This window comes from Apodemus sylvaticus, chromosome 10, assembly GCF_947179515.1.
Source record: "Apodemus sylvaticus chromosome 10, mApoSyl1.1, whole genome shotgun sequence".
Lineage (NCBI taxonomy): Eukaryota > Metazoa > Chordata > Mammalia > Rodentia > Muridae > Apodemus > Apodemus sylvaticus.
In genome coordinates this window covers 63,760,403-63,781,630 of record NC_067481.1, presented here as the reverse complement: position 1 = coordinate 63,781,630, position 21,228 = coordinate 63,760,403, and the positions used below count along the sequence as shown (strand labels likewise).

The 21,228-nt window shown below is 47.0% G+C and overlaps 1 protein-coding gene across 3 annotated transcripts in view; it reads left to right on the top strand.

The window, feature by feature from the left end:
• The first annotated feature begins 13,967 nt into the window (after positions 1-13,967).
• Positions 13,968-21,228, top strand: part of Llgl1 (LLGL scribble cell polarity complex component 1) — a 14,947-nt gene continuing 7,686 nt past the window's right edge. The window contains exons 1-8 of one of the 3 annotated variants that reach the window (XM_052197407.1): positions 13,968-14,244; positions 16,768-16,865; positions 19,052-19,133; positions 19,239-19,369; positions 20,273-20,428; positions 20,499-20,661; positions 20,744-20,879; positions 21,061-21,115. In XM_052197407.1, coding sequence (XP_052053367.1) covers positions 14,164-14,244; positions 16,768-16,865; positions 19,052-19,133; positions 19,239-19,369; positions 20,273-20,428; positions 20,499-20,661; positions 20,744-20,879; positions 21,061-21,115 — 902 coding nt within the window. In that variant the 5' untranslated portion in view covers positions 13,968-14,163. The remainder of the gene's footprint in view (positions 14,245-16,767; positions 16,866-19,051; positions 19,134-19,238; positions 19,370-20,272; positions 20,429-20,498; positions 20,662-20,743; positions 20,880-21,060; positions 21,116-21,228) is intronic. The other 2 variants (XM_052197405.1, XM_052197404.1) reach the window with 2 other exon arrangements.

Sequence of the window (21,228 nt, the reverse complement as noted above, 5' to 3'; positions counted from 1 at the left end):
GTGGCACATGCTTTTAATCCCAGCACTCAGGAGGCAGAGGCAGGTGGATCTCTGAGTTCAAGGCCAGCCTGGTCTACTAAACAAGTTCCAGGACTACACAGAGAAACCTATCTCAAAACAACAACACACACACAAAATGAACAACTCACATACACAAAATGAGTGTATACAATGAGTGTAGCCTTAAAGGAAGAGTTGCCTGCACAGACTTAGTGTTAACAAATCGGGGAATATTACCCTCATTCTACAGTGAGGAAATGGGATGCGATGGCAGAGGCAGTACGTTAGAACCTGGAATCACAGACAGGAATGTATCTTCTAGCTTTACCTCCAGTAGACCTGTGACAGTATCCAAATACCTAGTCCCTGCAGCCTCAAAGCCACCCTCCCAGTAGATGCACCCCAGTCTGAGTCTTTTAAGTCTTGCTCACAGCCAAATGTTGCTATCCTGGGGCCAGGGAAACAGATAGCTGAGAAGGTAAGGACATTTGCTGCCAAGCCTGATGATCTGAGTTTGATCTCCAGAACCCAAGTAAAAGGTAGGAGAAAGCTGACTCCACAAAGTTGTCTGCATGTGCCTCGCTCCACATCATACATGTATGCACATGTGTATACACTAGTAATAATAAATAAAATGTTTTTTAAAAAGAGCTCATATCAATATCCAGGGTCAGGCCTATGTCAAGCTGAATCCTACCTCAGGAGAAGGATGACCAAAGGTATGTATTATCGACCTTTGACCTTTTTACTGGGGAGGGTGAGATTCAAGACAGAGTCTCAGGATGTATTCCAGTCTGGCCTAAACTCATCCTCCTTGACAAGTTCCTTCTTGAGAGCCTGTTTTCTACTCTGTAAAATGGAATCAGAGAGGGTGACCCACCCCAGCCTTTCTTTTCTAGTCAGCCCCAGGATGGAAGATGCCAGTGCGTAGGGTGTGTCTGCCTATCTGCATTCCTGGGAGAATGAGGGACTCCCTGCTGCTGCCCCATGCTGACTCCTGTCCTGGTATCCTTCTCCCTCTTGTCCCTTAGCTTCCCCTAAGCCCACCAGACCCTGCCTAGATCTCCTGCAGGAATTCTAGACCTGCCAAGCACCCAGACATCACCTAGAAGCAGCTGCCAACGTGGCTGGCCAACCCCTGGAAGTTTGAGGCTCTGTCCTTTCACCTTCCCTGCTCCCTTCTTGCTCTTCTTTAGAATTATGCTCTCTTCCATTTGCAGGGACGTAGACCAGTGTCTGTCCTTAGCTTCCGATGACTTTCTCTAAAGTGGGATGGTCTTTGCACTGCAAAAACTAAAGATGAAGCACATGTGTTTCATAAGGCACCCATTTCTGAGGAATCTTAAGAGTCTGCTAGCTTAGTTGAGAGACATCTCCAGTATGGTGGTTTGAATAGGTATGGCCCCCATAGACTCATGCGTTTAAAAGCTTGCCCTTAGGGAGTGGTACTATTAGGAGGTTTGACCTTGGTGGGGTAGATGTGGCTTTGTTGGAGGAAGTGTGTCACTGTGGGGACCAGCTTTGATGTCTTCTGTGTTTAAACTACACCCAGTTTGGTACACAGTCTCCTGCTGCAGACCAAGATGTATAACTCTCAGCTCCTTCTCCATCACCATGTCTGCCTGCATATCATCATGTTCCCACCATGACAATAATGGACTAAATCTCTTAAACCGTAAGGTAGCCCCAATTAAATGTTTTCTTTTACAAGAGTTGCAATGGAGCCAGGCGGTGGTGGTGCACACCTGTCCCAGCACTCTGGGAGGCAAAGGCAGGCAGATTTCTGAGTTCGAGGCCAGCCTGGTCTACAGAGTGAGTTCCAGGACAGCCAGGGCTACACAGAGAAACCCTGTCTCGAAAAAAAGAAAACAAAAAAACAAACAAAAAAACAAAAACAAAAACAAATTCAAAACACCAAAAAAAAAAAAAAAAACACCAACAAAAAAGAGTTGCAATGGTTGGCCGAGCAGTGGTGGCACATGCATTTGGGGAGCAGAGGCAGGCAGATCTCTGAGTTCGAGACCAGCCTGGTCTGTAGATTGAATTCCAGCACAACCAGGACTGTTATACAAAAATGCCCATCTTTTTAAACTTCCAGAGTGCTGAGATTACAAACATTTAATACTGAGCTGGAGAAATGGCTCAGCGCTTAAGAGCACTGACTGTTCTTCCAGAGGTTCTGAGTTCAATTCCCAGCAACCACATGGTGGCTCACAACCATCTGTAATGGGATCTGATGCCCTTTTCTGGTGTGTCTGAAGAGAACAATGGTGTACTCATATATATAAAATATAAATAATATTTAAAAATTTTTTTTGTTTTTTGTTTTTTGGGTTTTTTTTGGTTTTTTACATTTGGTTTTTTTGAGACAGGGTTTCTCTTTATAGCCTCCCCCCTCTCTCTGGTGCACTTTTGCTATACCCTTAAGTTTAAGTTTAGCCTCAAATTCTTTTTTTTTTTTTTTTTTTTTTTTTTTTGATTTCCAAAGGTGTCACTTTATTTTCACACATTAGGCAGTAACACACTATAACTTCCGAGTGTGTGACATCACATGATTTCTTCAGTAAGCTCCGAGGCAGACACAGCTCTCCTGCAGTCCCAGAGCTCTCTCCGCAGCCACAGGTTCCCTTGACGTTGGGTTATTGAACACAAACTCATTGGACAGTTTGTCTTCCACATCTCTGTTCCTAACAGGGTCAGCTGTTCTTTGTTCTCGATTCAAGAGATCCTCCTACCTCCATTTCCTAAGTACATAGGATCATAAGGCACATACCACATCTTTTTCTTCCCTTTTATAGAAATAAATGTATTGCATTTAAAGAAAGAGTTTTTTAGCTCACAATTCAAGGCCCAGCCTATGATGGTGGAGAAGACTAGGACGTAGGAACTTGCACAGCTGGTTACGTCTGTGTTTGTAGTCAGAATAAGAGAGCAATGAGCTTAGACTTCTCAGACTTAAAAATCCACTAAAGAGGGGCTGGAGAGATGGCTCAGTGGTTAAGAGTACTGACTACTCTTCCAGAGGTCCTGAGTTCAATTCCCAGCCACCACATGGTGGCTCACAACCATCTATAAGGAGATCTGATGCATCTTCTAGTGTGTCTGAAGAGAGCAACGGTGTACTCATGTACATAAAATAAATAAATCTTAAAAACAAAACAAAACCTACTAGAGATAAAATTGGCCAGCACTCAGGGTCAGCCTGGTCAACAGAGCAAGTTTCAGGGCTGTCAGAGCTACACAGAGAAATCCTGCTCTCACAGAAACAAACACCAAAACTCAAAATCTATTTTTAAAAATCAGGATTGTGCTGACTAATTTTTTGTTAGCTTAACACAAAAGTTCTCTGAAAAGACGAAATTTCAACTGAGAAAAAAAAAATGCTTCTTTAAGATCCAGCTTTAAGCCGGGCGTGGTGGCGCACACCTTTAATCCCAGCACTTGGGAGGCAGAGGCAGGCAGATTTCTGAGTTGAGGCCAGCCTGGTCTACAGAATGAGTTCCAGGACAGCCAGGGCTACACAGAGAAACCATGTCTCAAAAAACCAAAATAAATAAATAAACAAACACACAAACAATAAAAGATCCAGCTTTAGGGCACTTTCTTATTAGTGATTAATACGGGAGGGCCCAGTCCATTGTGGGTGGTGCCATCCCTAGGCTGGTGGTCTGGGTTCTATAAAAATAGAGGTTGACAGCTGGGTGTGGTGGCACACGCCTTTAATCCCAGCCTCGGGAGGCAGAGGCTGGTGGATTTCTGAGTTCGAGGCCAGCCTGGTCTACAGAGTGAGTTCCAGGGCAGCCAGGGCTACACAGAGAAACCCTGTCTTGAAAAACAACAAAAAAAAAACAACAAAAAAAAAAAAATAGAGGTTGACTAGCCATGAGGAGGGAGCCGGTAAGCAGCACCCCTCCACCGTCCACTGTCCACCGTCCCTGCACTGCCTCCTGCCTCCAGGTTCCCGCCCTACTTGAGCCCCTACACTCCCTGCTTTTGGATGAACTGTTATACAGAACTGTGAGTAAGATAAACCCTTTCCTCTCCAAATTGCTTTTGGTCATGGTGTTTCATACCAGCAATAGTCTCAGCCCTGACTGAGATGGGGATGTAGCTCAGTTGGTAGAGAGCTCGCCCAGCGGGCCCTGAGTTCTGAATTGTAGGAAGCCATTAGAGACCCTCACTTTGGCTGACAGGGCTAAGGCCCTGAGAAAAGCAAACAAGAGCCTCTCCCATGGGTATTGGTTTAGCCATTGTCTCGAGATAACTGCAGAATGATCCTGTCTGCGTCAACATTGACGACTCCGGGTATCTTCATCAGATAACCTCCTCACCTCCTGTCGTAAATGCCAGGAATACCTCTGCCCCTCTTTGTCCTTGCCTTGGGGTACTCCCCTCCTGAAAGCCTTATAACCTGTGTACCCCAGAACATTAAACGAGGCTTTGACACAACTCAGAGTGGCTTTTCATTCTTGGTGCTTGGCCTCTGTCTCTCTCCCCCCCTTTTGACCCGCAGGTAGCACCCCTTCGGAAACCTGGAATAACTGACCCGCGGGACGGGTTACAGTGGCGCCCGAACCAGGGACCCGAAGTACGGTCAACTACCAGACGACGGAGGAGAAATCCCGGGAAAAGGAATGAAGGACCCCACAGACCGCATCGCTCGTGCGTCGCTGGAGGGGCAGGTGAGTGGCCAAACATTGTCGTCCGATTGTCATTAGGGAAAAAAAAAAAAAAAGAGGCTAAAGAGGCTTGATTCATAGGAGAAATCAAGCAATCATTCAGGGAGAGAGGAGTAAGAGTTAAGAAAAAAGATTTAATTAAGTTCTTTTGTTTTGTCATGAGAAATGTCCTTGGTTAATTTTAAGTGGACCTGACATTCACCCGTTAACTTGAGATAAGGTTGGTAAAGAAATTAATAAGATTTTAAAAACAGGTACAGGTGAACCAATGTCTGATACATTCTTTAGTTACTAGAGGCTCATTCAGAGTGCGAATGAGGACCCTGCTGAATATTGCCTCTGCCCTTTGTCGCAGGCAGCTTCTGTGACCTCGCTTTCCCCTAAAAAGGAACTCTCCAAAACCTTCCTTGGTCGTTATAGACAGGTCTGAGTCCCCACCATCCGCTCCTGTAACTTCTCTTTATCCTCTGCTCCTGAGGGACCCATGCCTTGCTGATATGCCATTAAGTTTAGAGAACCCCTGGGGAGAAAGCCAACTTGGAAGAGAAAAGCTGCAGAGAGCAAGCAGTCCTCTTAAAGGAGCTACGAGGGACAAATGGTCATTCTAACTTCAAGATTTATTTCAAAGTCAAATGCCTAGAAAAAGCCAGAGCCAAAACAAGCCCCTCCACGTGGCCCGCCACCCTATACCCTGTGATAGGCATGCAGCGTGGCTCCTCTCAGCCAGATCCCTCAGACCTTAACTGGGTCCAGGCAATCACCAGAGATCGTCCTATACTCAGCCTTAAAATAAATGGTAAAAGCTTTGAGGGCATCTTAGACTCAGGTGCCGATTCTACTGTGATCTCGCAATGTGCTTGGCCCCCTGCTTGGCCTATTACAAGCGTCTCTGACCCATCTGCAGGGGATTGGACAATCAAAAAAGTACTCTCCAGAGCTCAAAGTTGCTGACTTGGGAGGACAGAGGGAAATACTGGCTCTACTCAGCCCTTCATGTTTCCTGGTCTGCCTGCTAACCTCTGGGGAAGAGACATTCTCTCTCAAATGAAAGTCCTTATGTGTGGTCCCAATGAGGTTATTGCTCAACAAATGATCTCCCAGGGCTATCTCCCTGGACAGGGACTAGGCAAAAATGGACAGGGGAGACCCATGCAGGTAGAAGTCAGAGACTGCTGCTGAGGCGGCTGGAGAAAAACTGCTCATGGGCAGCATGTAAGACCTGGACTCTCCTCCCATCCCTCTCCACAGGTGTGTGTGTTCAACTAGGCATCCTCCTTCCCCCTTGTTAAATCTTAAACAAAAGAAAAAGCAGGTTGCAGAAAAGCAGTTTTTGCATGTGTAGGACACGGTATCAAAAAATATATATATAAATAATAATAATAATAATGGTTAGAAGCTATTTCAAAACTCTCCTGGAAAGGAGAAGAAAACAGGAGACGTCCTGTTTTCTCTCTGAAACCTACTGGAGATCTCCTTAGTTCAGGTTAAGATATTTGGATCTTTTGGGGACATCAAGTTCCCGCGCTGTCTATTGTACGTCTTTGGTGCACCAAAACTTGTCTATATGTGTGTCAATTCATGTTGTCTATTGTTTTGTTTGGCTGAATGATTGGTTGTTTTTTATGTTTTATGTAAAAAAAAAATGGTAAAAAGGCGTTATCTTGCTGGCAGTCCTGCCAATTGCAGTTTACACAGAGGAGGCTAATTTGAGGTGCCTCACATTCTAAGGTAGGAGTCAAAGACAGCTGGAATAAAAGCTGCTTCTTAAAGGGCCAGGAGCCGGACAAGTGGAAATGGTTAATTCTCCTAGAAAAAGTTCTATCATGATGATAATTGGGTTCAAAGTGCTTTATTCCCCTGAAGTTACAGCTAGAAAAATATATATATTTGGTTTAAATTTATGAGATTTGTATGATCGCTTCATTCTTATTCCTAATTAGTCTTAAAGGTATAAATGTTTTACATATCTTGACTATAGAGTTATAAATTAATTGGTTATGATTTAAAAGGTATAATGTTACAAAAAAAAAAAAAGGTTAGTTTAAAACTGCTGATTCAGCGTCGGAGCCATCTTAACTAGCTACATGTGGCATGACGCAACCCAGGAAATACAGGCGTTTAAGATGCTTCTAAATTGACATGGTGTTTTGTGTAAATCTTGGCCTGGAGATTGGACTTATAAGAAATATGATTTAAAATAATGTCTCTTCAATAAGTTACAAAGTCATACATTCAAACACAAGATGATGGACAAACTTTACAATATAAAAATATATTTGCCATTAATTTTAAGGAGAAAAGATTGTTTAAAACTGGGTTTTGCTTTCAACAAATTGTAGTTATGTTTTGATATTACAGGTTCCTTTTGTTATTTGACCTTCATACAATGGGGTCTGGTTACTCTTTACAGGACCGGTGGGTGTAGGTCTGGCCTTAGAGATAACAAACTCAGATCAGGAGATTTACATTTGAGTTAATACAAAGCTCAGAGCTTCCTCAAAGCTGTTCAAAGCTGCAGAGGCTTGAGAGATGCAGTTTTGTCTTGCAGGCCTCACTTAGAGAGTTTCTGGCCAAAAGAACATTTTTAACAGATTCATACAGATATGGTTCAAAATAAAGTTCACACTTAGATCTGTAAAAGATAATAAGGCTATGTAGAAATTATAAAGGCATTAAAAATTGGCCTGTCTACTCCATACAAAATTATTATAGGTATAGAGGGTAGTTTTTTGCTTTACATTCTGATAATTATAAAAACATTCACTTCTAACTTTAAAAGAGCATAAGCTAACTTTAAAAAAAAAAAAAGCAATAAAATAATCTCATTAGAAAGTTATTCCTCAAGAAATGACTTGCTCTTAACATGGGCTTTTAAAGTTTTTAAGAAAATGATTTTCAAAAGGTGTTAAGATAAATATTTTGCCTAAGAGACTGCTTTAAGTTTGTCATTTAAGCCTCTGATGTTCTCAAGATAGATGCAAAACAAATACTGAGAGACATAACTTGGAGAAAGCTACCATAAGTATTTGTCAACAGTTTATGATATATGCTCACTTCCATTCCTTAACAAAGAGAACATTAATGTAAAATCTCTCCAAATAAGGTTTTGACATCCTCCAATAAAGATTTGATATAAAATAAAATGTTACAAAATAAAATCATAAAAATATTTTAAAAGACTGTTTTAAGAGCATGATAAAATGTTTGTTCCTTATTTTAAACAACAATCAAATTGATTATTATTAATTGTTAATCTATTACATGACAAGCCTTTTTGACAAAATTAATAATTGTTATCTAAAAGATAAATTGTCAAAAATTTGCCTCTATACATGTTTTTATATTGTTATAGATTTATACATGCATCCTATAAAAATGCATCTACTATGGGAGTAAAGCTCATATAATTAGATCACATGTTTATTCTTTTGAGTGTCCTCTTGCTTCAGCACAGATAATTGAATTGGGTGCTGTAGCTGTTCTTTTAAAAGGTTAAAAATCAAACTTTTGATTTTTATATTAATAATATACATATATAGCTCATGGCTTGCAATTGCTTAAAGTTGTTTCCTTTTAATGATACTAATTCTTAACTTTTACAATTGTTTGTATAAATACAATTCAAAAAATTAATCAAAAATATACATATGACTATTGACAGCTTTTCAAGCTTTCTAGTTATAACTGCTTTAACATAAGAAACAAAAAAATAAATTAGTCATTACATATGTTATTTTTAATACTAAATGTTCCAAATCAGATTAAGACAAATATTATAACTGATTATTATAATCAGTCATTTGAGATGTCTTATTAACAATTTGATATTAGTCATATTACTGAGATTCCTCATAATTCGCGAAGAAAAGATATTATAGAACAAGCCCATAGAACTTTACAATATTTTTATAATAAAAGAGGGGAGAATCACATCTCTATATACCACAAAAATTTTAAATTTTAATGCCAGGGAACTCTAAGTGTAGAGAAGAGGTATGTTTGTGTTCTTTCTACAGGATGCTGAAGGAACATGCTAGCTGCCAGAGTATGCTGATGCTGAGATTTCACCCTGGCTTTCCACCTTGCTCTCCAGCCTTTTGGGGCCCCTCCTGGGTCTTTTGTTTCTTTTGTCATTTGGCCCCTGGGCCTTTAACAGATTAACCAGTTTTGTTAAATCACAGATTGATTCTGCCTTGACAGACGTGGAGGTAGCAACCATCGGCCTTCAGTTTTCTACCCTTGCTGCAGGCACAGAGCTTTCTTGGTTCCTAAGCAGTAGAAACGTCAATGCCAGAGAGGGTGACCTCCAGCTCCTAATAGTGGCTGAGGGCCATAAGCTGTGGAGTAGCCAATGACGGGAAATATTGTGGTGCCACGAGCCAGGTGCACACCGCCTCTTGGCTGCAGGGTGACTCCATGACGGGATTATTGTGAGTCCGCTACCTGGATGCCCGTCACACCCACCAAGGGCCTGATTAAGCCATTGGAGTGGGATGTGATGCCAGGAGTGGATGCAACTTACATAGCCTAAGACAGAGGCCCTGCCCTACTAGGATCTAAAAAGGCCTAGTTACTGCGGTGCTGGACGTGGGGGCAAAACCACATAGCCTAAAACAGGCTCTCCACCGACCCTCTTTCCATAGCCACCCCTCAACTTAAGAAAGAAAAAAGGAGGAGTTGTAGGAAGCCATTAGAGACCCTCACTTTGGCTGACAGGGCTAAGGCCCTGAGAAAAGCAAACAAGAGCCTCTCCCATGGGTATTGGTTTAGCCATTGTCTCGAGATAACTGCAGAATGATCCTGTCTGCGTCAACATTGACGACTCCGGGTATCTTCATCAGATAACCTCCTCACCTCCTGTCGTAAATGCCAGGAATACCTCTGCCCCTCTTTGTCCTTGCCTTGGGGTACTCCCCTCCTGAAAGCCTTATAACCTGTGTACCCCAGAACATTAAACGAGGCTTTGACAAAACCCAGATTGACTCTGTCTTTCTTGGCGCTTGGCCTCCGTCTCCCTCCCCACCCCTTTTGACCCGCAGGTAGCACCCCTTCGGAACCCTGGAATAACTGACCCGCGGGACGGGTTACACTGAATTTGATCCCTCGTGGTGTGTACAGTGGGACTTGGTGGTGGTGCATGCTTGCAGTCCTGCATGCTTGCTGTCCTGCAGTAGGGAGGTAACTGAAGGCAGATCAAGAGGACAATCTGACAGGCTGTATGGAGAAGTCTCTGCTAAAAGACTAGACTAGTCTTGGTGTTGCACAAGGAAACTCACAAATGAAGCAGCTCAGAAAGGCAAGTTCTTTCTGTAAAATGGGTACACTGTGGTAGCCTCTGGCATTTATCTATATTGCAAGGAGGAATGTGGCTTTTCCTTTTTTTTCTTTTCTTTTTATTTTTATCTATTTATTTATTTATTTTTGGTTTTTCAAGACAGGGTTTCTCTGTATAGCCCTGGCTGTCCTAGAACTCACTCTGTAGACCATGCTGGCCTCAAACTCAGAAATCCTCCTGCCTCTGCCTCCCAGAGTGCTGGGATTACAGGCGTGTGCCACCACTGCCTGGCTAGCCAAGTTTTTAAGAATAATTTTTGCCAGGTGCATGCCTTTAATCCCAGTACTCAAGTGGCAGAGGCTGAAGGATATTTGAGTTTGAGGGCAGCCTGGTCTACAGAGGTAGTTCTGGGCCATTCAGAGCTACACAAAGAAACTTTGCCTCCAAAAAACTAACTAACTAACTAACTAACTAACTAGCTAACTAACTAACTAACTAGTTAAATAAATAAATAAATAAATGGGAAAGAGAGAGAGAGAGATAGAAAGAAAGAAAGTTTAAGCTGGGCTGGAGAGATTGTTCAGTGGTTAGCGCACTGACTGCTCTTCCAGAAGTCCTGAGTTCAATTCCCAGCAACCACATGGTGGCTCACAACCATCTGTAATGAGATCTGATACCCTCTTCTGGTGTGTCTGAAGACAGCTACAGTGTATCCATATAAATGAAATAAATCTTTAAAAAAAAAGAAAAGAAAGAAAGTTTAAGCTTAGCCTAATGGTAAATATTAGGTTTTAAACCCAGGACAAAAGGCTGAGGTGTCCATTTAAGTATCAAAGCAGACCTGGCTGCTTCCCTGGTTACTCACTCTCTTTGTACCTTTGGGCCTATTGGCTGCTGCACCTGTTCTCCCCTTCCCTCCCCTCTCCTCTCCCCTCCCTTCCCTCCCCTCCCTCCCCACATGGGACAGCTCAGTCTGCTCTTGTCCACCCTGGGCTCTCCTGGATGTCCCTGCCCTTGCCCTTCTCGCCCACATAACTATAATAAACCTTCTCCTCCATCATAATTAGAGACAGTCAGTTTCCTTTCTTATTTCTTTTCCTTTTTTTCATTCATCTGGTGCCTAAACCTGACACCAATCATGTTTTCTTTCCTTTTAATTTCTTCTTCCTCCTCCATTTCTTCTTTTCATCCTATAAATACCTGCTACAGCAGAGGCTGAGGAGGCTGAGGAGGGAAGCCAAGGAGTTCAAGAGCAACGTGGGTTACATAGCAGCACCTGTCTCAGAAACAAAACCTTAGGCCAGGTGGAGTGCAGCTGTGATGCCCACATCTTTAAACCCATCGCTCCAGGGGCTGCTCCGTGAGTCTGAGGCCAGGCTGATCTATGTAGTAAATTCCAGGCTTGTTAGGGCTTCCCAGTGTTACCCAATCATAGAAAGAAAGAAAGAAAGAAAGAAAGAAAGAAAGAAAGAAAGAAAGAAAGAAAGAAAGAAAGAAAGAAAGAAAGAAAGAAAGAAAGAACAAGAGAGAGGGAGAGAAAGAAAGAAAGAAAGAAAGAAAGAAAGAAAGGGTCAATAAATACAATGTAAAAAATAAAATAAAAATTTACTTTAAAAAATGTTATTTTATATGTATATAATGAGTGCTGCATCTGCATGTACACTTATGTGCTAGAAGATCAGACCCCATTACAGATGGTTGTGAGCCACCACGTGGATGATGGGAATTGAACTCAGGACCTCTGGAAGAGCAGTCAGTGCTCTTAACCGCTGAGCCATCTCCATCCTGTCTTTTTTTTTTTTTTTGTAGATTTCTCTATTTTTATGTATATTAGTACACTCTCCAGCCCCCATTATTCTTTCTTTTTTCTTCTTTTTTTTTAAGGTTTATCTATTTGGGCAGGTGAGATGGCTCAGCAGTTAAGAACACTGACTGCTCTCCGGAAGGTCCTGGATTCAAATTCCAGCAACCCACGTGGTGGCTCACAACCATCTGTAATGAAATCTGTTGCCCTCTTCTGGTGTGTCCAAAGACAGCTACAGTGTACTTAACTGTTGGGATTTTGTCTAAGCTCCACCCCACACCTACCTGGCAATAGCTAGGTATGCCCTGCCCCAGAGATCTGGCCCACTATAAGAGGGGCTCTTCCCCCCTCCACATGGTCATGGCTGGCCTCCACTCTCTCTATATTCTCTCTCTCTCTCTCTCTCTCTCTCTCTCTCTCTCTCTCTCTCTCTCTCTCTCTCCCACTAACTCCCATCCCCTACTCTGAATAAACTCTATTCTATACCATGTCTGTGTGTGTGTGGTCCCTCAGGGGCAGAGGTGCCCAGGCAAGGGCCCGCCTGGACACCTTCCCCCACGCTGTGTAGCCACACTCCCTTAACCCCCTATACTCTCCCCCTTTTAAACCCTTTCATCTACAAATAATAATAAATAAATCTTAAAAAAACAAAAAAGATTGATTTATTTAATGTATGAGTGCTCTATCTGCATGTTCATTTGCATGCCAGAGAGTGCATCAGATCACATGGTTCTAATCAACCATATGGTTGCTTGGAATTGAACTCAGGACCTTAAAGAGCAGCCCGTGTTCCTGTGTTCTGCTAAGCCATCTCTCCAGCCTTTAAAGTCATTTTTGCTGACCATTAAACAACATAAGTTATTTGTTGCTGTTTTGTTGTCTAGTGTATGGAGTTGTTTGTTTGTTTGTTTGTTTTGTTTTTGTGACTGCAGCATAAATTTCTGGGGGTTGGTTACGTGGGTAACCTGATAAACTTTTACTGCAGCTACTACGAGGGTGGAGAAATCCCGTACTGCTGGGGAGCATGCCCTGAGCAGGCACAAGCTGGAAATCTAACATGGGGTAGGACAAGGACTGCAGCCTAGGCCTCAGAGTTGCTTCTGATGATGACTAGGGTCTGGTCGGGTCTGATCTTGGTCTGTCTTGGCTGCTCCTGTTTCTTCCTCTGTGCATCTGCGGTGATATCGCTTTAAAATTGTGTGGTATCTGTGCCTCTCTCAGGGAGCTCTTAAAAATCATTAAGCCCGTTGAGATCAGGAGGGACCCTTTGCTGTCAAGCCAAACCACTTTAGTTACAGTATGGGAAAGAGCTGTGAGTAGTGAGGCCTCAGCTCACTGGGCCGGATGGGCAAAGCTGGTGGTGGACAGTTTGGAGGTGAGCAGCTGCCTGGGGGTTAGGGGTCAACACCTCCTCTCTTGACAAAGATGGTAGGACGGAGGCTTGGCCCGCTTAAACTCCAGTGATCTCTCCCAACACTGAGCCCCTCAGCTAGCAGGAAAAGGTTCAGCCTAGAGGCCATTGTCCAGAAGAGAAAAGTCTCGGGAGGTGGGTGGGACAGGAAGAAAGTGGGGGCGGGGCGCAGCTTTGTTCTCGGAGTTCCCTGTAGGGATGGGGGAACAGGGAGAGAAGCTGTATCCAGCTCTTGTTCAGGACGATATGCCTGCCACCTCCTGCAGCCCTCCGCCCCTTTTCTTTGCCTGGCGTCCCTCTCAAGGATCTTCTCAGCCGGTGTAAACCCACTTTGTGTTGGGTCATGAATAATAACTCCCAAGGAATTGAGATTTTTTTTTTTTTTGGAGACACAGTTTTACTATGTAGCTTTTGGCTGGCCTGGAACTCAGAGAGATCTGCCTGCCTCTGCTTGTCTCATGATTGCCAGAATTAAAGTTGTGCACACACATCCCCGGCTTCTAGAGAGGGGTTCTTCATTAATAGTTGAGACAAAAAGACACACACGGGGGGTGGGGGGGGATATAGGCAAAGTAGTGATCCGTGAAAACTGGCCACACAAACTTGATAACAACGGCAAAGGGGGAAGTGAGGCCTGGAGGGGATAATATGGCTTTATGAGAATGTTCACATAGCTCAGTTGTGAGTGGAAAACAACCTTCAAACCACAGCCCAGCTTCCCACGGTTGGGACCCACCTTTAGACTACAAGTCCCAGCAGGCCCCGCACCATTGCGCATGCGTGACTGGGGCCCCCTGGCGAGCCCGGCGAGCCCGGGGGCCCCGTCCTCGCCCATTGTCTGGCGAGCAAGGGGCCGCACAGCACCGCGGGCACGCTCACGTCGTGGGTCGGGCGGGCGTCCGTGGCGTCCCGCGCCTCCGTGCAGGCCCCGCCCCGCGCCTCAGGACCGGCGGGGCCGGGCGCATCCCGCGGCGGTGGCGGAGGCGGGCGCAAGATGATGAAGTTTCGGTTCCGGCGGCAGGGCGCCGACCCGCAGCGCGAGAAGCTCAAGCAGGAGCTCTTCGCCTTCCACAAGGTGCGGCGGCGGGAGCGCCGGCGGCTCAGGCGGGCCGCATTAGGCCGCCTCTGCCCTGCGAGCGCCGAGCTGCTCGGGTGTGCCTGGTCGGGGTCTCGGGCTGCGCCCCGCGCCGTGCCATGCGCTTTCCGCTCCTCTTGTTTCTCTGCCCCTGGTCTCTGAACCCCTGCTATCTCTCCCCGGTGTCCCTTGGGCTTAGTGGGGTCCTCCGACTTATCTGCCTTTCACTCTTGGCCTCTTTTCTTTCATTTTTGGTGTGTAGCCCGGCTCGGCCGAGGGACACCCAGGGCCAGGTTTTGTTTTTCTTTAACTCTTAGGCGGGCGAGAGAGGGAAAAGTTGGGGGTGGGGCTGGGAAATCCCAGCGTCTCCACTTTTCTCCCCAGGCTTTGCCCTACCTTGGGGTCCCTAGTTCAAGGGATGTGCTGGTCGGAATGCTCAACTGCATTTCAGACCTTAATGCCTCAGTTTCCCTCTTGTGAATTCTGGATCTCCTTGCAGCCCGGCCAGCCATCCTGACCATACTAAAGTTGGAGAGACGTGATACAGAAGAGACCCCGGGAAAGGCCTCAGCCCCCACCTCGCCTGCACTGACCAATATAGAGCCCTGCAAATCTAACTCTTACTGTACCGGTGGGGCTCCAGTTAGATGTTACTTTTGTCCCAGAACCTGTGTTGAGAGGATTTGATTTCTCATTTCCATTATACACGTGAAAAAAAAAATGAGGTTCAGTCCACTTATCTTTCTTGCCTTGCTGTGTGATAGCAATGGAGTAGGAGTTTTGAAGCAGCTGCCACTATCCTGAGCACAGCTTAGGGACCCTGGACTTGTCTTAGGTGTCAGTGTCGGGAGGCTCTGCCGTGGCTCAGTTTTTCTGGTTGAGATCTCGGCAGTGGTGGGGGCGCCAGGCTTTACCCATGACTAAGAACCTGCCAGAGACCTGCAAGGAGAGGCTCCTCAGATGTGCGCCCCATGAAACAAGAAGAGAATGGGTCTTAGCCAGTGAAGGAGTTGTGTAGTGGGACCTGTGCAGTTGTGATGAGTCTCTGAAGCATGGCTCCCCCTGGCTGATGCTAGAGTGGTTAGGAGTTGAGGAGGGTGAGGCAGCAGTGATACTCGGAGATAGGTCATCTTGGGGAAGGGGTTTGATTGTCAGAAGGGGTGTTAGGAGATCTCTAGGAATTAAGCCCAGATTCTTAGTTTGGCCTTGTGGTCCAGAGTGAACAGTGGGTATCAGGTTTAAATCCAACTCAGACCACAAATTACAAATTGCCTATAGGATGTGCATCTCATCCTAGTTTAATTTGGATCCCTGCCTCCTTGGTGCCAGGGTACAGTGGACAGTTCTTCATTGAAGGGGTGGTTTATTCACTTGGAAAGGATGAGGACGAACAGCCAAAACAGAAAAGTAAAATATATAGTAGTTCCCAGTAAATATATAGTAGTTCCCATGTGCTGTAGATAAAATATGATGTGATGAGGGTGTGAGAATGTAGACTAGGATGATGATGTAGGCGGGACCAGTTAGGGAGGCCTTTCAGAGCTGGTCATTTGGGAGTGCCAGGTAAAGCACAGTGTGGTGGGGGAGGGGACAGAAGGAATGCAGAAGATGCCAAAGCTTTAGCAAGAGCTACCTAGCAAAAGAGTAATGGAGAACTAAGACAATAGAACTCAGGAATTGATTAGAGTTGGGGAGCAAAGGATAGGCACTAGATAGGGATCCAGACTCTTCTATAAAATGAGCCCGGTGGTTGGTGCCCACTAAGGACTGTGGGACTTGCCGGGCCGTCATGTTCTGATGTCTTTTGGACACTGTACTGCAAGCCTGGGGCTAACTAGAGGAAGTCAGGTCTAGACGGGGCATGGCAGTTCTATGGGAAAGGGAATTCCCCCACCAACTGGCATGGTTGGTTGGTGGCCCTGATCTCCTGGATGGCTCACTGTCCCTGCTAAGTGTGAGCAGGTTGGATGGAATACTTTGATCAGCCCAAGACTGCTTAGGTAGACTCTGCCCTCCTACCCATCCCTTCCCGATGACTGGTTCCATGTAGCTGTCCTCTTTTAGTCATGTATTTAGTTTTGAGACAGTATCACATTATGTGGTCCATGCAATCCTCTTATCTTGGGATCTCTCTGCCTTTGCATTCCAAATGCTCTGAGTATAGCCATGTGCTGCCAGTTCACATTTGACATTTCTTGAAGGTATTCATGTCCCAACCACACTTTGGGGGGGGGGGAACTGCTTGACGGGTGGGCCAGTGGAGGAAGCACAGTCACGTCAAAGGAAGAAGTAGGTATTGGAGCTTAGTGTATAAGAAGGACCTGGCCTCACAGAGAGTGGAGAAGCAGGGAGCATCCGAACCGACAGGGACAATACTCGGCCCAGATGCCATCTCCACTCCTCGTGGCACTGGAATTCTTGTTTTCCGGCTCTCTCCATGTGGGGAGGTGGTCAGCACCTTCTGGGCCAATTGGAACCAGAAGTCGCAGGGTGTGCTACCCACGGAACCCTTTCTTCCCACAGACTGTGGAGCATGGCTTCCCCAATCAGCCCAGCGCCTTGGCCTTCGACCCTGAGCTTCGTATCATGGCCATCGGCACCAGGTCTGGGGCTGTCAAGATGTATCCTTTGCTCCCGAGGTGCTCAGGGATTGTGAGGACCTCTCATGTGCCACTCACTTTGGGCTGGGATTGTAGCATGACAGGCACTTCATGGGTGTCTTGTTGGGGCTTCTGCAGAGGTTGCTGTGCCTGTGATGACTCCTTTCAGAAAGGAGAGGGTCTCTTTGTTGGGAGATGGGTGATTGCAGGGTCGGTCAGTTTGCAGTGACGACAGCTGTCCCTCTCTGGCTGTCTTTTAGCCTGCTAATTCTTAGGTGATCCTACCATCTTTTTGGCAACAGTGACTGGGGCAGTTAGGGGTGGCCTGTGGACGCTGGTGAGAGGAAGAGCATGTGTACACACACACAAACACACAAATACGAAGACCCATGTGTTCAACCCAGGGGGCGAGGGCAGTGCCAGGCTCAGCATGGTGAGCGCAACACTGCCCCCATCTGGACCCCGATGCCATACAATGGGCCGAGTGAGCTGTACAATGCAGGCATTTTCCTGTAGTCCAGGGTGGGGGTGGGGCAACCGGCTACCGAATGTCTCCTTACTCTGGAAATAGCACCCGAACCTGCCTTCAGGAAAACTGAGGTGCAGGGTCTGGCTAGAAGCAGTTTGGTAAAGGTGTCCCCTGACCCCCACCAAGAGCTGGAGCACTGTTGGGGTGGGAATGTGGCCCGTGTTTTATGAGGTGATATCCTGTGTCGGGGAATGTGGCTGGATGGGATGTCCTTCCCTCTGTTGTGGGCCATTGGGTGTGTGGTGGGACAGTTACCAGGATGAGCACTCACTGCTTGCCACTCCAAGCCCCGTGGGTGCTGTGCTGCCCCTCCACTTGCTGTGACCTTGTACCAGGTTGGAGGTGTCCATATTGGAGTCGTCCATGGTCTTCACTGCTGTCCTTGTGGGAACTGGCTCCTTGTGCTTAGGACAAATGAGGAAACCAAAGCCCAGATCCCCTTCCTCTTCCCTTTTTCCTTTAAATTCCCATAGCCATGGGCCCCTGAGGTTGGGAAACTGAGGCTGCAGACTGCCACCCTTGGTCTCTAAAGCCTCCCTTCCCCCTGCAGGGCAGTCTCATCTCCTGGGAGACCCTGCTTCCTGCCAGCTGACCCTGTCCTCTCTTTGTCATTCTTGCCCGCCCCTTCAGGGAGTCCCAGCTCAATATCCAGGCAACTGCTCCTTCCTTGTCACTGGGACATCACTGACCTATCTCTTAGCTCTCTTGGGCCCCTTCAGCTCTGCCTGCCACCATCAATCCTGGAGGTGCTGGGTCTCAGGGCACTTGTTGAAGCAGGTCTCCTGTCGTCGAGTCTGTGTGCTCATCTGGAAGCTGGGCAGTGGAAGCGCTTGGCTACCTGCTCTGGAGGGAGCTTGGGGTTCTTGCCCATAGTCAGAGTTGTTTGATCTGGTGCTGCTCTGGTCTGCCTAGGCCTGTTTAACCTCGACTGCAGGCACTTGGTCCATGCGGGTGCATCTGAGGCCTTGTGTACCGTGCCGGAGCCACAGTCCTGAGCAGATTTTTATTTTTTTTTAATTTTTTTAAATTTTTTTTAATATTTTTATTTTCTATAGGTTTTTATTTTTATTCCATCAGCACCAGGTTTTTTTTTCCCTCCTTTCTTTCTTTCTTTCTTTCCTTCTTTCTTTCTTTCCTTCTTTCTTTCTTTCTTTCTTTCTTTCTTTCTTCTTTTTTTTTTTTTGGTTTTTTGAGACAGGGTTTCTCTGTATAGTCCTGGAACTCGCTCTGTAGACCAGGCTGGTCTTGAACTCAGAAATCTGCCTGCCTCTGCCTCCCAAGGGCTGGGATTAAAGGTGTGCACTACCACCGCCCGGCTGGTTTTGGTTTTTCGAGACAGGGTTTCTCTGAATAGCCCGGGCTGTCCTGGAACTCACTCTGTAGACCAGGTTGGCCTCAAACTCAGAAATCCTCCAGTCTCTGCCTCCCAAGTGCTGGGATTACAGGCATGTGCCACCACTGCCCAGCAGCTTTCTGGGTTTGAGTCATTAGCCTGTTTAAAAACCTACAGCAGTACTTTACTGGGGGCAGTGTGTGGATTCTGTGGGCACCTTGGTTTCAGGAACAGAGTTGCTTTAGGAAGTGGGGGTCATCAGGAGACTGCTGGACCCCTGGGTGGGCAGGGCCTGTTTGACTGTCCTGGTTTGCCTGCATGTTTATTCTTGACAAGTTACCTTAGCTATGGTGCACCTGGAGTGGAATTTACAGGCCTACATCGGGATGCAGCCACCGTCACCCAGATGCATTTCCTGCCTGGTCAGGTGACTATCTGCCCTCCTTTACCAGCATCAGGTGGTTCCCCCCCACCCCCATGTTCTCTTGCCCTTCAGGCTATCCCCATCTTGGTCTCTGCTCCTTCCCTTCAGGGCCGCCTCCTGACCCTGCTGGATGACAGCAGTGTGCATCTGTGGGAGATCATCCATCATAATGGCTGTGCCCACCTGGAGGAAGGGCTCAGCTTCCAGCCACCCAGCAGGCCCAGTTTTGACAATGCCAGGTACTGGAAAACCAGGCTGCCCAGGCTTTGCCCTATGGCCCAAACCTAGAGAGAGCCCTGCTTGAAGCAGTATCCTTTGAAGATAGGGTTAGAGGTATGGCCAGCCAAGTCTGAGGCCAGTGGGCAGAGTCTGTGCTTTCTACTGTGGGAGTCCTCAGTTTTGGGGGTCCCAGTGAATAGAATGTTATATACCCAACTCCTTAGACCTTTAGACTGGCACTGTATTCTCTAGGGATTTGAGACAGTTTTATGCCAAGGTAATAGCAAAGTCTCAGCTACCCTTGAGTTTTTAGTGATCTTCTAGCCTCAGTCTCCCAAGTGTAGGGTTACTGGTGTGTGCCCCATGTTTGACCTTCCAGCTGACTTCTTGAGTTGGGATAGGCCGGGCCATGGTTGATAGTTGGGAGGATTCTCCAGGGTAGGCTTGGTGAGGTGCTAGCTGGATGCAGGTGGTGCAGCAGGCCGGGCTTCCCAGGTAGTGGACCTTGCTCTCAGGTGTGCTGGAGCTAGCTAGAATGGGATAGTCTTTGCCCACAGGTTAGTTCCTAGCCTGGCTTGGTCACTATTTGGGCCCTTGGTGTCTGAGGTATCTGGAAGGATGGTATTGGGGACCTTGGTTGGGGCAGTACTCTGATTCTGCCTGAGAGAAGCAGGGTAATAAGTGAACTGTGAGCCTTTTGAGACCCGGGGAACTTATTTTTATCCCTTTCCTTGCTGGCATGCTGGGGGATAATCGAGTAGGCTAATTACACTGCACATAACCTTCCCAGGGTGTCAGCCTGTGCTGTGAACAAGCCCTGTGAATGCAGAGAGGTATAAGCAAGGCCATAGAAAGGGTCCAGCCCATTCTGCCTTCCTCAGCAGGTAGAGGGGCTCACCTTACTCTCTCCCTCTTTCCTGCAGTTTCCCTGCCAGTCTAACCCGTGTCACTGTGGTCCTGCTGGCAGCTGGCAATGCAGCGGCCCTGGGCACCGAGAGTGGTAGCATATTCTTCCTGGATGTAGCCACACTGGCACTGCTGGAGGGGCAGACTCTCAGTCCAGACGAGGTTCTGCGCAGGTGAGCAGCAGGCTGGAGGACCTTCCCAGTGCGGGGAAGTCCTCCTGACTCTCTGGGGCACTCTCTGCAGTGTGCCAGATGACTACCGCTGTGGCAAGGCCTTGGGCCCTGTGGAGTCACTCCAGGGACATCTGCAAGACCCCAGCAAGATCCTCATAGGCTACAGTCGGGGCTTACTGGTCATCTGGAACCAGGCTACACAGTCTGTGGACCAAGTTTTCCTGGGTAACCAGGTAAGCAGGTGAGGCCTGCGTGCTCCTCCTCCTGGCCCTTGCATACACCTGCTGGCTCACGCCCTCGTATCATTGTCCACAGCAGCTGGAGAGCCTGTGTTGGGGCCGTGGTGGCAGCAGCATTATCAGCTCACACAGTGATGGCAGCTATGCCATCTGGTCCACAGACACTGGCAGCCCCCCAGCGCTGCAGCCCACTGTAGTGACCACACCCTATGGTGAGCACTGGGGAGGCTTGATCCAAGGGTGGGGACTAGAGGGCCAGGTGGCCTTGAAGAGGGCACTGCATAGCCAAATCTACAGAAGGAGCCTCCGGGGGGTACCGCTGGGTATGGGCCGTACCTTGGGGAGAGGCACATGGATGAGGAATGGGAGGTCTGACACTCTCCCCACCCCCAGGCCCCTTCCCCTGCAAGGCCATCAACAAGATTCTGTGGCGGAGCTGTGAGTCAGGGTAGGTAGAGGGGGCAGTGTGGGCGGGGGCTTGTCTGGCTGGGGACTAGAGGATTAGGCTCCGGGTATCTAGGGGTGAAGCCCTTACTGGGTTATCCAGCATGTGCCGAGTTC